The 15,876-nt window shown below is 35.8% G+C and overlaps 1 protein-coding gene across 3 annotated transcripts; it reads right to left on the bottom strand.

The window, feature by feature from the left end:
• Nucleotides 1-882: 882 nt before the first annotated feature.
• On the bottom strand, nucleotides 883-13,949 carry LOC306995070 (sterile alpha motif domain-containing protein 3-like). 3 transcript variants are annotated; one of them, XM_079606299.1, is made up of 11 exons: nucleotides 13,867-13,949; nucleotides 13,483-13,567; nucleotides 9,993-10,076; nucleotides 7,264-7,378; nucleotides 5,759-5,953; nucleotides 5,481-5,568; nucleotides 4,955-5,122; nucleotides 3,378-3,590; nucleotides 2,661-2,826; nucleotides 2,507-2,586; nucleotides 883-2,084 (listed from the first exon to the last, which is right to left on the bottom strand). In XM_079606299.1, the coding sequence occupies exons 3-11, from the start codon at nucleotides 10,072-10,074 to the stop codon at nucleotides 1,800-1,802; spliced, it is 1,392 nt and encodes a 463-aa protein (XP_079462425.1). In that variant the 5' UTR covers nucleotides 10,075-10,076; nucleotides 13,483-13,567; nucleotides 13,867-13,949; the 3' UTR covers nucleotides 883-1,799. The 3 variants fall into 3 exon arrangements, with proteins under 3 accessions (XP_079462425.1, XP_079462426.1, XP_079462427.1); XM_079606300.1 differs by having other exon boundaries at nucleotides 13,875-13,927; XM_079606301.1 differs by having other exon boundaries at nucleotides 884-2,084; nucleotides 7,547-10,076.
• Nucleotides 13,950-15,876: the final 1,927 nt, after the last annotated feature.

Below are 15,876 nucleotides of genomic sequence, written 5' to 3'. Positions count from 1 at the left end.
CTCACATATTTACTCGTATATTTATGAATGTTTCATGAATGAGACCCATTTTCTGTAAGCATGCCTCATACTCTCAGAACACAAATAAAAAAACACACACACAATGGGCAAAACCCCTCAATTCTCCTGCAAAATGAAACTTCACATTCAAAACTGTTTTTTTTTCTTCTCAAAATGGTATTTTGTTTTCAAATGACACACACAAACCAGGGCCGTAAAACACAGAGAAGTGACATTGGGGATGATGGAGAAACACACACACATTAGCTTCGGTTAAACAGGCGTATAATTTGGGTAAATGTGTAGCCTAATCTAGATCTAGAAAAACAGACTCGATCAGTCAAGCAACGAAACGCCGATCTAAATGCGCTGGACCATATGAGATTCTACACAGTTCAGCGCATTTGGATCGGCGTTTCGTTGATCGACTGATCAAGTCTGTTTTTCAAAGATGGCTTCTGCTTGTATACGTGAAGTTGACTGTATGTATAAAATATCTTCTTATTAAACTGTCTGGACACTTACACAGTTCTCAATGCTTCGGTTTGCATGTACACTCTTAAAAATAAAGGTGCCAGGAAGAACCAAAAAGGAGGTTTCACAGCGATGCCATAGAAGAACCTTTATTGGTTCCTCAAAGAACTTTTCACTGAAAGGTTCCATGAAGAACCTATTTTTCTTTAGTGCCATAACGAACCTTTTTCGGTACTGCAAAGAACCCTCCTCAAGGGTTCTTTAAAGAACCTATAACAGTTCTTCATGTCACTTTATTAGGTTCTTTGTAGAACCATTTGTAGAAAAGGTTCTTTATGACACCCATAGTAAACAAACATACAAATAAAATGCAGGAATAAAAATTATTTTATTTTTATGGCCTTCATACATTGTGCCAAATGTATACATTTCATTTATCAGATAAAAACAATTCATGAATTAGACAAACATTTCATTTCAAGAATCAAGACAAACATTTCATGAATCAGACGAACATTTCATTTTACGAATCAGACTAACATTTCATTTCACGGATCAGACTAACATTTCATTTCACATTTCATGAATCAGACGAACATTTCATTTCATGAATCAGACGAACATTTCATTTCACATTTCATTAATCAGACGAACATTTCATTTCACGAATCAGACAAACATTTCATTTCACGGATCAGACTAACATTTCATTTCACATTTCATGAATCAGACGAACATTTCATTTCACGAATCAGACGAACATTTCATTTCACATTTCATTAATCAGACGAACATTTCATTTCACGAATCAGACGAACATTTCATTTCATTAATCAGACGAACATTTCATTTCACGAATCAGACGAACATTTCATTAATCAGACGAACATTTCATTTCACGAATCAGACGAACATTTCATTTCATTAATCAGACGAACATTTCATTTCACGAATCAGACGAACATTTCATTTCATTAATCAGACGAACATTTCATTTCACATTTCATGAATCAGACGAACATTTCATTTCACGAATCAGACGAACATTTCATTTCACATTTCATTAATCAGACGAACATTTCATTATACATTTAATTTCAATGAATCAGACGTTTTAATTTAAAATATGAAAACAGCAGAAAGACTACAATAAACTATAAATCAGCAGAAACCAGACTCAAACCACTCTAAAATTAACAGTCCACTCCAAATGAGAACAGTGCATATTAAAGAGATAGTTGGATGGATGGAGAGAACATGGTTAATGCCTGGTTTCTGTTTCGCTTACAATTACTATCCCTTTAACAGCAGAAGACAGAACTGTACTACAGGGAATTATAAACTCTCTTCACACAAATAGGGACAGGTCCACTCCTTTTGAAAACAAAAGCCTCCAAAAACGCCATTGTCTTTCTCAGGTACTTTGGGTAAGCAACATTGTAGATTTGATACATCGAGTAGAGCAGGCTAACAGCCAGGGAAATGTCAATGCCCCCATCATCTTCAACCATGTCCTCTCCATCCATCCTAATCGAAATACTGCCACTGGTTAAAGGGTTCCCATTCTCGCAGTCCTTTAGGACGATGGCTGGGGTTGGGTGTGGAGGATCCTGTGAAAACAAACATACAGTATTTTTTTGTGATTTCAATTTTTATTTTTAATTTTGTTTAAACAATATTATATATAAAAAGAGCATACTTAGGGCCATATGATTTGAAAAAAAGATGCATTGTTAATAGTAATATCATTGCACTCCCACCCCTATTGAATACAGTGTAATCAGACTTTAGCCATGAAAAAAAAAAAAAAAAAACTGGCTTTTAAAAGAAATTGGAGATGAGACTGATTGGTTTATTGCATGTTATGCCCAAGGGTCATACCCTTTTAGATCATACGCCGACCATTTTTTCCTGTCGTTAAACTAGCAAAAGTGGATTTGGACACGCCCTAAGTGCACTTTTAGACCATGCGCTTAGATCGTTAAAATAGGGCCCTGTGTGATTTTGAACATTCTTTCTCTGTAAAAGTTACCTGATTAATGACATAGAGTGCTGACTCCTTTTCTTTGAAAAGAGATGGCAGAAGAAGGATGGCAGCATTTACCATCTGGCCTAAAAACAAAGCCATATATACATGATTATAATTGCACATATTAGTGAAATAAAGTATGTTGATAAATACACACCATTTCTCTCCACTTCTGTCTCACATAAAGCCAATGTCCGCTTCAACATTTGTTTTAAATCTGTATTTGGGGCCTTTTCCACAAGTTGGGGAGAAAGTTTCCGCAGATTTGAGAGGACACATTTGTCAATGTCAATGTGTGTGGAGTTGTTCATTTCCTCCAGAAGCTGATAAATAAAAGACAGATAATAAGAAAAGGGGAGATACAGAATCATGGTCTTCATAATTCAAAGGTGATTAAAACAAAGGCCAGTATTTTAAGTATCAAGCTAAATATTTGCTTCCTTTAAAGGAAAACTTTACCCAAGAATGATTTTTTTTTTATTATTTACTCTCCCCCAGGCCATTCAAGATGTATTTGACTTCCTTCCATTCTACAAATGTTCGCCTATCCACCTATATCAAGCGAGTTTGTGAACTACACAATCATTACCATTGTTTTTTTTTATGTAAACATGCGGTTGATGGATGAGTTTGAGCTCACGTCTTGCTCTTCTGTTTTTATGTTAGTAAATTCTGTTATAGCAACACCTCTTTCAGGGCGCCCATTACTCCAACTTGCAGCTTTCCCCTGTCTCAGGTGGCAAGTAAATAATGGGAAATTATTCTTAAAAATAACTGTTGGAACATGCTACCACTTCAACAAACTTAACACTTGTCCTAAACCATGTTAAACTTATTAACCCTTGAAAAAAGAAAGAAAGCCACCACCACTTACAAAGATTGGTCGACGAAGGCAGGGGAACTGACAAAGAACCTCTTTGGTGGAATGCTGAGAAATGTACTCAGCCCTGTATTTTTTTGTTCTTTTGAGCCTCTGCCTTATGAGGTCCAAATTTGGTCTCAGCTTTCTTGACTCCATCTGCATGCATTTAACATGTTGGGCAATGCTGTGCTCATCTTCCCCATCATCCTCAAAATTGTCTGAAGCCTTGCAAAAAAAAAAAAAAAAGCAGATGCAAGTATCAGCTAGGAGTGTGAACCTACACAGGTTTCACGGTTCGGTTACGATTATCATGTCATTGATTCAGTTCAATTCGATATTGCAATGCATTGCATCCTCAAATTTAAATTTTACTTTACCCCCTGCATGTTATTTGTGCGTGACATGATCTACACACAGCGTGCATCTAGAGGTCGTGCTTACCATGTTGTTCATAAAAGCCGAAATGTGCCCAGATAATAATGATAATATTTATACGGGTGCGGGCGGTAATGCACTCTTGTGTGCGGGTTGCGAGAGAATAAAACGATCGGGGGACTCCCGCAAAATAGAAATATCTATGAATAAAACATCTAAAAACTAATAAATTATTAATTTGTTGCACAAAAGCAACAAGAACAACTAAAACAAAATAGAAACGATTCAGAGTTTCTATTTATAACATGTTTGCAGCACGCAATGGCCAATCAGATGCATTTAAGATAGAATCCCCTCAAACGCTCAAAACTGACTTTTTGTTCAGTGCTGAATTCTGCATGCTGGCAAATCCTCTGATTAAAACAAACAAAAATAGTAGATATGAAAGATTCATTGTGCAGTCAGCTTCATTGATAATAACTGGGATTTGTGAGATCGCGATGAATTGAGATGTCAGCTTTTTAGGAATTATTAAGGGAGCGCACTTTGCGCGCATTCAGTCATACCAAACCATGCACGCAGTCGCAGCTTGCTTTTATGTTAAATGAACGTTTGTGAATGTTAATGCTTTAATAACAAATAATTTCTCGGGAATATTTATACTGATGTGAATGGTGGCGACACGTAGGCTAACTTTAAATTATTTAATGGAGGTAGGCTACAGAAAAAAAATCTATTTAGACTTTTTTGCAGGCGAGAGTGGGACAAAACATGAATGTTGCGGGCGGGAGAAGGTAACTTATATTTTTGTGGGCGGGAGCATGACTGAAAAATCCGTCCCGCGCAGATCTCTAGTTGGAGCAATTTTAATTACTCGCACTCGCGTCTCGCCTCCCTCTGCCATTATATGCTACCACGACAAAGCACGTAAGCGAAATGACGTCAGTAAAGTGTCAGTAGGGCCTACATTATAATCGGTTATGGTCTATTACCGAATCGTCCTCGTCTGCATCGCGATGCACCGTACAAATGATTAATTTCGACACCCCTAATGTGCACAGTATTACAAAGTATGGCTGCACAATATTAACGAAAAATCATGAATATACATTTTGCAATATGCATATTACTGATATAACCAGTGATTTTAAAGTGGTCATGAATTGAGAAATCAAATTTTTCTTGATCTTTTGAGAAAAGCATAAAACCATTACCGGCATCTTGGTTTTGCTGCACACAGGCTCCTCGTCATTTGTGGAAGCTCGTTTACAGCCAGCAATGGAAGATGAGTACTTCTCTTTCATTCTGGCAACTTCATCTAAATGCACCAAAGGTTTTCTTTCCTTTTTAAACTTATTCCGTAGGGATTCAAGTAAAGCATCCTAGAAGAAAACACAAACCAATAATGACATATCAATATTTTTATTCAATGGGGAAAAAAGTTGCCATAGCTACATCACCTGTTATTGTAGCAATATAACAATTAAAGTTACTTTCTGAAACACACTCTAGGCATCTTGTTAACAAGATAATTACTATTTTATGTGAATTAGCTTACACATTTGTTAAGCATATTTCACAAATACATTAATATTGAGACTATTCTAGCTCCATAAAAGTAAAAGCAAATTAGTAAAACAAACAGAAATCTGTCACTTCACTCTCAATAATACTGAAATGCTAAAAAATAGAAGAAGGATATTATAGAATTTTTAAATTCATATTTTGTGGGATACATACAAATCCAGAGCCATATTTCTCCCTTAGAAATGGAAAGCTCATCAACACAGATCTCATCAGATCCACATATTGTGTGTGTGAGGGATACCTGTAACAAGAGGAACTTTTATAAGTTAGTTAAAATGTTAACGTTAACATACACCCAAATAAGACAATCTATAAACCGTATTTTCCATTTAACCTCTACCACAACGCTGGACATCCCAATCAAAGATAAAAAAGCAACTGCAAAGACAGACGAACATCTTTTTTTTTGTAAGAGAAAAGTTTAGACTTACATTGTTTTTTGGCTAAGGTGGTCAAATAGGGCTTGAATTAATGCGTTTTTGAACTTATTTTTGGTAGGAGCCTTCAGCTGCGGGTCCTCCTTTTCAAGGGCACTCATTAGAAATGGAGGATAACGTACTGCAGTACTGGAGTGTGGAACCACTAGAGTGGTCTGTGATATTTCATGTTCACTGATGTCATGGTGCCTAAAAAAACAAATAGCATAAAGAATATTATATTCATATTAGGGTTGTGCCGATGGACGATATCATGGAGGTTGATGGAGAGCCACCATCGTGATGCAACGCCCCCCCGTTGCGAGTGCGACACACACTAATCCTAGTCTCTTCTATAGTTAACCTAAAAACTTTGCAGGGATTGCTCTGTAAATTAAATTGAGAATATAAATAATATAATATATGCTATTTTAAAGGCTACTGTAGTCTATACCAGAGACATGTTAGTCTGTGAAAATATGTGTCAGGCAGGCTACACAAATAGGTATTGATCTTGACATTGTTAGCCTCTTGTATTTTTTACGTCTTACACTGTAGATTTATCTTAAAATATTTTATTCTGTACAAGAAAATAGCCCTTATTAATGAATTATTAGTAGCCTATTGTAGTGTCTCAGAAAATATTGCGCATTGTCACTTCTGTGGCTACTGCACTGAAGCGGCAGTTTCAGATAAAGATAAAAGTTTAACTTCAGCAAACGTCAAATAACTTGTCTGGTTAATACTTTAAAGGAACACTCTGACTTTTTGGGACTTTAGCCTATTCACCTTATCCCCCAGAGTTAGATAAGTCCATACATACCTTTTTCATCTCCGTGCGTGCTATAAGTCTGTTTGACGCACCCACCGCTAGCCTAGCTTAGCACAAAGACTGGATGTGAATGGTTGCAGCTAGCATACTAATCCAAATAAGTGACAAAATAATGCAAAAATTTTCCTATTTACATGTTGTGATTTGTATAGTCACAGAGTGTAGCACCTGAGACGCGCTCTGAACGAACTCTCTGCTCCTCACCACGGCGCGTCTCAGGTGCTGCGGTTATCTCTCCGCCCAAGTAGCAGTGCTTCGCCTTCAGAGAATATAGTTCCCAGTATTTATACGGTTAAAATATGTCTGTGTCTCATGTGACTTTGTTTTTTGTACACTCTGTGACTATACAAATCACAACATGTAAATATGAAAATGTTTGCTTTATTTTGTCACTTATTTGGATTAGTATGCTAGCTGCAACCAGGCTAGGCTAGCGGTGGGTGCGTCAAACAGACTTATAGCACGCACGGAGAGGAAAAAGGTATGTATGGACTTATCTAACACTGGGGGATAAGTTGAATAGGCTAAAGTCCCAAAAAGTCGGAGTGTTCCTTTTGACATTATGGCCAAGGCAAATGGTCTTAATCAAATGAAAGAAATACGAAATTATAGTTTTGTATAGTCATCTCTAATGTAAAGAGATATAGACAATACTACTTTAACCAAATAAATCAGATCTAATACTCACGATTTCAGGTCTTCCAATGCAGACATAAATTTGATCTGCTCTTTGATTTTTGGGAACAGACGCTCACTCATTCTTTCCGTCATTTTTAATAGTGTTGGACCATCTACTTCATTCTCTGTTTTAAAATGCAACAAACAAACAACAAAAAAACAAGGTAGTTAGTGGAAGTTATTTTCACTGCACAGACAATACAGTACACTCAAATCTGCAGAATTTGTCCTAATAGTCAGAGGCGATTTTGTGCAACACTAGAAGAACAATAAACATAACAGTTTACACTCACATTGGTTTGAAGGGACGATGGATTAGTGTGATGAAATGTTGGTCTGACAGATGGTAACAGTCCAGACTATGAAAATCTACCTCCTCTCCAGCTTTGAATATTACAATATCCTCAGAAGGAGTGACACAGTATGAATGGAGATGTGCTTCAAATCCAAGAGTGTTGAAGAGCTGGCCAACGATAAACCAACTGGCTCTAATGTTGAGAAGTTGAATGACCTTTACAAACTGTGGTATGTCTTCGTGCAAGAGATCAAGAATGAAAAAGTTTCCCAGTGAGTACTTTACAGTATTCAGTAAAATGTTTTTACTGCTCCAGATATTTTCCTCATGCAAGCCTTTTGAGTAGCACATAAGCTTTTCTTGCAGTGGTTTGTCAAGTTCATTGAAGTCCAAACGGGACACTGCCACAGAACACTCGTCTCTCCCAGGAACTTTGTCTCCCTGCCAATCCCAACACTGTCGAAGCTGGTTTCTCTTTGCTAAAGAGGAGCAGATGTTTTTGAAATTGCAGACAACCTGAGACACTTTTTTAAAGTACAGGTGTTTCGCCTCAAATCGCATGCACCAATGTGCTCTGGGAGGACCAAATTCTTCAATCAACCGCGGATAGTGAACTAGAAAGTGGAGCTTTGGGGTAATGGAGTCAGGAAAGAGACTTTTGAAAACTGTTAAAAATGAAGTTATTAGCTCAGCTAAAGGACTGATCCAATGTATACTTATTGTTGGTGCCAGTAGTATTTCTGCAATGTTCCTTAGACAAAGAATGAGCTGCCAATTCTTGTCACTTTTGCTTATTCTGTTCCCAATGATTAATGGGATTGTCCGAAGCAAAGTCCACTTTTCCACAGCTTTCCCAATTATTTGTCCATCAGAAAGAAGTCTCTCAGACATTGGTCTTGGTTTATGAGAAGAGTCATTTTGTCCAAATGGAAAGCGTGCTAAAGCATTGCTAACCTCCTGCACACTAACAACTTTTTCGTTGTGCAAGGCCTTTAAAACCAATTTCAAAACATGAGGAACAACTCCCTCTAAAAAGTCATGCATAACATCTGGAGGGAATGCATTTGTCACACTGAAGTTTGGCAACTCACTAAAAGCACAAGGACCTGTTACTCCATACAAAGATTTTGTGGTGGGATCTTCTGCCACACACTGGAGATGATAGTTGTGAGTCTCTGGTGTCCGTAGGACACAATCATCCTCTTGTGTTCTGAGAGAAAGGTCTTTATAATGGCATAAGCAATACCTGCAGACCCGTCCACTACTGAATGAACAGCTGAAGCCTGCAAGAGCATGGGCTGAGAGATTATCAGCAGACACTGTAACAAGCGCACCTCGGACAGAAAGCTCTTCTCCTTTCCACACCAGTTCTATACCATTACTTTCCAATTTCTTCAGATCAGAAATTAGTGGTTCCACAATTTTTTGTACTCCATATTTTTTCAAAGTATTGTATTTCACAAGCAAAAGAAGATGAATGTGCTTCAAACTGGCTCTGTACTTTGGTTGAATGTTTCCTAGAGTGAAGTAAAATGCAGAGACTTTGTGCAGCAGTCTTCTAGATCCAATTGGATTTACAACCTCAAACTCATCATTATATAAATGAATTCTGAAAAAGTGGTCTTCACTATTCCAAATCGTGTTTCTGTAAATTGCACCGTCGCTGTAGTCCGTTACTGATTCAACATGAGGTACCCTCCTTTCAAAAATATGCTCTAATGTTGATTGATCACTAACAATTAGTTTCAAAATGTCCAAGAGTGGAACATACTGGAAGGATTCTCTTTTCCCCAGTGAGTCAACACCAAGAGCATACTCAACTGGTTCGATCAAATTCAGATTTTCAGCACAATACCGATCAAGTTTATGAGTAGTGCTAACAGCACGAAAGCAATGTTCAGCAAAACCATCATCATTTAAAAAGGAAAACTGTGGATTCCTGGTGTCAATATTTAAATTATTAAGGCATTTACTGAATATGTCCTTATATGTATGATGAAAAAAATTAAACAGGGCTTCAACTTCGCTTATTACTTCAGTTTGAACACATCTTTGTATCACATGTTTTTCTTGGAGTTGTAAGGAAAACAAAGCCAAATGTCTCTGAAGATCTTTAGTAATTCTTTCCACAAACTGAGGAATTGACACCCCACAGTTCTCTTCGGGGTCAATTGGATGCGTCTCTAGAACAGGGGTCAAAGTAACTGGTGCCTCATCTATGTCAGAATGGTTCCTGTCAGTGAATTTATGATTGCGTCTAAAATGATTTTGTAAAGATTTCACTCTGGAGAATACACGGGGACAGCCATCCACTCCACACGTCACAGAAAAGTTTCTCTCAGTTTCATGGTAAAGCTGAAGATGTTTCAAAAGTTTGTCATGCGTTGTTTTTTTAATTGGACAATATGAGCACTGGAAAACATATTCCATCCCATTTTACTGACCGATGAATGCCGGTTTCACATGTCCCAAGGACACTTCATCTAGCCACTGGCACACCTCTGTGGTAGTCCACTGCTCAGCCATATCTGAGAAGCAGATAATATTGTTAGCTGCACATAATCACAATGTTAGTTGAAAGTAAACTGCAAAAAGGTGCAATTTTACCACCATTCTAGTTTTGACAAGGCTAGCTAAAGGATGTTCCCATCTCACTTTGAATTAATTTCAGATAATTAAAGGGTCATTTTAAAGCATTTATATAAAAAGTACTTTTCAAATGTAAAAAAAAAAAAAAAAAAAAAGCCACAGAAATAAAAGTGACTATTTTTGCTAAGGGTATAGATGTGTCAATTGATGTCAAAGATGTCTACAATTGTACCAAATCTCAATACATAGGTTTATATGACTCCACAACTCTCAAACTGTCTGTGATATACTATTAATAGTGTAAGGCCTACTTGTCTGGGGTTAAGCTTTAACCATTAAGACTGAAGTGACCTTAACTTCACTGATTGTGACTAATATTTTGTAGTAATAATTAGGGATGTGCACAAATATTCAAAATGTAATTATTATTGGAAAAATAAAATACTATTCGAATTTTATCGAATTTATGAAGCCGTAAATGCTTTGCGGGTCGTAAATGCAGTGAATTTCTGATAAATCCCAAGCACTAACTCGCAGTTATAATTAAATGCACTGGGTGGCACGTGTTTAACAAGTTGTTTGTATTTGATCACATAATGTCGTCGTCTGCCTTGCGAAGTTTGGAATTACTAGTCAAAAATTAGGTTACTAAATGATCTTACAAAATGGAATTACTTTTGATCAAATGAATAAATTAATCTGGAGTAATAATATCAACACAATGAGAAATGTTTTTTTCACAATTTTCATGTTGGTTTTACTATTTTGCAAGTGACTGAGCATCACAGCCAAACTAATGTCCCTATTTTAAAAACAAAGCCTTAGGTAACAAAATATAAAATAAAAAAGAATGGCAGACATTTAGGCCAAAGTGGCGAAGATAAAAAATATTTGTCATTGTCTTTGTTATTAAAAATTAAGAACAAAGATACACATACACAACTTAATATACAAATTAAATAAACAGTGCTTTATTTTTTCAGCTACAGGTGTATTTAACAGCATTGAAGAAAGTAATTAAATTAACAAATATGTAAATAAAACACAACATAGACTTCACTGTATACATTTTACATTGATTCTTATTAAAGCTACTATTTAAAGTTCTCAGTCAAGAGTGAGTGAGATGCTCTTTGTATTTTGTTGTTTTATTAACAGGGATAGTTCTCCCAAAAATTTAAATTCTCTCCAGCCGCTTTAAACCCGAATAAGTCTCCCTCTTCTGTTGAAAGTAAAAGTTATTTGGAGGAATGTGGGTAACCAAACAGTTGATGTACCCCAGTGACTTCCATAATAGTTTTTTCCCACTATGGTGGTCAATGGGGACCAGCAACCGCCCGGTTAGCCACACTCCTCAAAATATCTTCTTTTGTGTTCAGCACAAGAAATAAATTAATACAGGTTTGGAACAACATAAGAGAGTGAGTAAAAATGTGACAAAAACGGGTTTTTTTTTTCCTCTTAAAAAAATCACGTCTTTTTCATTAAAGGTAATTTTAATAAACGAATATTTGAATATTCAATTTTCATGAGCCCGAATATTCGAATGCAATGTTTTTGAAAAATGCCCATCCCTACTAATAATGTGTGACCAGTAGAAGATTGATATGTCACAGTGTGACCTCTTGGCTGAATTAAAAGAACGATTAAGTCCAGTAGATAGGATATTTGTTTACAATTTGAGTGTAGTACCATTTTTTACATGTTGAATTTATGTTTACAGGGTTCGTACAGATACTGTAAAATTAAATTCCAGAACTTTACAAACACTACTTTTTTTTTGGTTTTCAAGGACAATCTCACTTTTCAAAAAGGTAAATAAGGTACATATAAAGTGTGGTAACTTTAACCATTAAAAGGATACTATGACAAAGATATTACTTTTCTTATTCAAACTGATTTTTTCTCTTATTAATATATGATTGACCTGAGGAATGAAAGCTGTATCATATACTTGAATATTTATATGAAGCAATATCACGCTCATAGTCATGTGAAATGGCTCTACATCAATATCAGAAGGGTGAGAAAAGATTGTTTTATCAATAAAATTAAACACTATTTTTTAATATAGCCTATCAATAGTTTAAGCACTTTCAAGTACCTTTTCATAAATATGTCTGTTTTCAAGGGTTTTCCAAGACTTAAATTTCAAAAAGTCAAATTCAAGTACTTAAAGCACCTTGTACTTTAAGTCATTTGTGTTTATAAAAAAGACATCAGAAAATGATGTCAGTTTCTGAAGAAATTTCACATGCTCAGAGTCTAGTGTGCAGGTGGCTTTAGAGTTGCCTTAAAATGTTGTCAGACTCTCGAATGATCAGTTTTTATGACTTCAGAATGGCTTTTTGTTCCTTTTACACTGAATGACCTCTAACAAACTGCATGTTGCCCTGGTTATTTCAAGATAAAAAAAAGCCAACACCTATTTTAAAATGCCAAGAAAAATACATTAACTTGTTTTATATGTTTTATTTAAAGATGTAATGACAATGCAATGTCTGCTGAATGAAAAATGTTTTCATTATTTCACCCATAACGTTTTATTTCCACATTAGTTATTTAAAACATGAAAGTAGTTTCTTTTTTTTTAAATAAATAAAATCACTTTTGTCAATTTTATTTGATAGACACCAAAATGGTGACTTCTCGTCTTTGACCCATGTCACAGACAGTTAAATATGTTCGTGTTATGGGGCTCTGAGGTGGATAAGTTTGATGGACAAAATGGCGGACAACAACCAGGCTTTAGCAGCGCAGCTATTTGGGATGATGGTATTTTTACCCGTCATACGGATCAATTCAGATAAGGCTATCTTGTAACTTAGGTAACAGTTAAACTTTCGGGGTTTCTGCACATTTTGTCAATTCAATTCAAGAATTATTAAGGATCCGCAGGAATCCTTAAAATCCTGATTTACCATAGCATGTAAACGGATTCACATTAAGGGTTAAGATTAACGTAACGTTACGTTAATCCAAGACAAAAATGCATTATTGCCATTCATTTGCTTGCACTGGCATATCTTAAAATGTCAGAGCTAACTTTACTGTTTTGTCTCAAGATAAGTAACGTTAACGTTAAATGTGTTTTTTCTAAGGCACGTTTATAAAAAGCTAACGTTACCGTTACTTACTTGAATATCCCAATTTAACTAACGTTACCGGTAGTCTAATCCTGCTTTAACGTTAATTGGACACTAAAGTTACCATAATCTAACGTTACCTCACTGGATTGAGGTTGTATAACGTTACACCACGAACACATCTAAACAGAAGGCAATTAACATGCAATTATTTGTTTTATTTTAGTTCATGTGATAATTATTTAATGAATACACTTACCATTAGATTTTTGTGAAGACTCCCAAAAATAACGGACTCTCTGTCGTTGAATTGAGGTGAAGGAGCGGGAAGAAACTTCTCGAAACTACACGTGGGATAAGACCATTAAATGAGATAATTTCCCACCAATTAGAACAACAATACATAATACTTGATATTTTGTTTTGGGTATCTAAAATAGTTTTAAATATGCACAAATGTCGATTTCTGTCAGACTTTCAAAGAAAACAGCCATCGGTTCCTGTCAGCGCGCGCATTAACGTTAGCTGCTAACTTACGTGAACAGAGCGGGAAGAAACACCTCGAAATTACACACACAATTGTTCAGATAACTCATCCTGTTATGTTAGGCTTATTAAAATTGTTAAATTAGTTCAAACGTACCACTTTACCTGTCAGGCTCTTGTAATAAAAACTCTGGAGTCAGGACAAACCGTCATCGTCAGGCACCGCAAAAAAACTGAAAGAAGGAGGGGGAGGGGATTAACTGAACTGGAAGTCGATTCCAAAATGAATCACTTTGTCGATTCATAGGCTTCGAGAATTGAGAATCGACTCCAAACTAAGAGTACAGTTACTGTAAGCCAAGGCCTGTCATTCTGTGCGTGACATGACTATTAGGTGCATTTCCTCGATTACTAAACTATTATCAGAAAAACAGTAACAGCGACTAGTGGGGATTTCGTTCAATCCTGTTATCCAAAAAGATTCATTCACTGATTTGTTCCTGATTCTTTCTGTAGAGTACAGAATAACACCAGTAGGTGGCAACCAGTGAGTGTCTGACTCTGAGTATTATGAGATAATTATTTTAATTAATTCAACAGGTTCGTTCCAAATAGACATGGAACAAAATAACAGCATCATTTTGTACAAAGAAAATGTTGTACATTTTTAAATTAAATTAATCAATCTGATCAACACTTTGAGAGTTCAAAATGAAGAGCTCCTACCCATATTCGGGAGTACAAATTGAACAAAAAAAAAGTCTGTACACTGACTTGAAACTTACCTGAACTTTAAAGGGGACTCGAACCTATTTTAAATTGTCTCAGTCTTACACTACATAATACTACAACTAATAATAATTATTATTTATAAATTCCTATTACAGTGATAGCCATATATGGTAAAACAAATGCACTGACAAATGAATGAAATTAGTTAGTTTTGTCCAAATTTTTATACATGCACGTGAGCTTTTATTTCAACGGATACTCCAGTCAAGGTTTTAATTAGGCAGAAAACAAGTTTACAAAGTCATCTCATTACAGGTCTAGAAAAAATATATGCTGTAATCGTTTTGATGGTGATTGATGGTGAAGAACCCGTTGTAAGGTAAATGCCTCGGACTATGGGTCCGTATGAATTAGCTCAAATGATCTATAGGGAATTTTAATAACTAATCATGAATATGATTAATATTTTGCATATTACAGTTACATTAAATTATCGAAAGTGAAAATGGATTATATATATGAATAATCGATCACAACGTCTTATAATTCCTCATTCATATATCAATAATCTTATTTCATTGCAGCTTATGGGCCTAAGCTATGGAATAGCCTACCCCACAATATTAGATCTGCCCAAACTCTGACACTTTTTAAAATTTCTCTGAAAACGCACCTCTTTTCATTAGCTTTCAATATACCCTGACTTGAGCGACTATACTTCTCTTTGATGTGTATCTTTACTGGTCTGTCTTCCCTTATTGGCTACACCTTTTATAATCGAAATAACCTTTTAGCGCTACAAAGAACCTTTTGTGCAATGGAAAGGGTCCTTGGATGTTAAAGGTTCTTCATGGAACCATATACCCCAACAAAGAACCATTTAAGAACCTTTATTTTTAAGAGTGTAGGGACCCTCATTATGCTGCCGTGTTAGTGTGGGGCTATTTTGAGCCTTGTTAGTGGTATTAACAAGCGATTTGTATTTGTCATTACTCTACGCCCCATATACTAGCGTTATACTAGCGTTATAGGCTAAACTGTTTTTAGAGATAAAACTATTTACATTCGATAATCATGAAAACAAATCTCAGATAACGGTTGACTAGGTAACAATGTGTAATTAGACCAAAGGTTCATTTTGCACCGGAGTTCTCCTTTAAACTGATGTCTAAAAGCCCCTCTGGGGTGCATTTAACAGGTATTTTGCATCACTTGCATCATGTTTTTAAGTTTAACTCATAATCCACAGTACCAAGCAGAATATGCATAATCGAAATGACATTGAATCAATGATACTACCAGTAATTTCTTGATAGAAAAATATAGATGCCTTGTTCTGCGATACGAGAATTTCAGTTTACCGGCACACTTGGATAGTATTTTGTCAGCAATAGATTTACAGGTTAATGACTGCTCTAATGTTAACCCCAGGTAT

Source organism: Phoxinus phoxinus (genome assembly GCF_949152265.1).
Source record: "Phoxinus phoxinus genome assembly, chromosome: 3".
Lineage (NCBI taxonomy): Eukaryota > Metazoa > Chordata > Actinopteri > Cypriniformes > Leuciscidae > Phoxinus > Phoxinus phoxinus.
The sequence above is the reverse complement of the archived record's forward strand: the minus strand, read 5'-3'. Positions and strand labels throughout refer to the sequence as shown.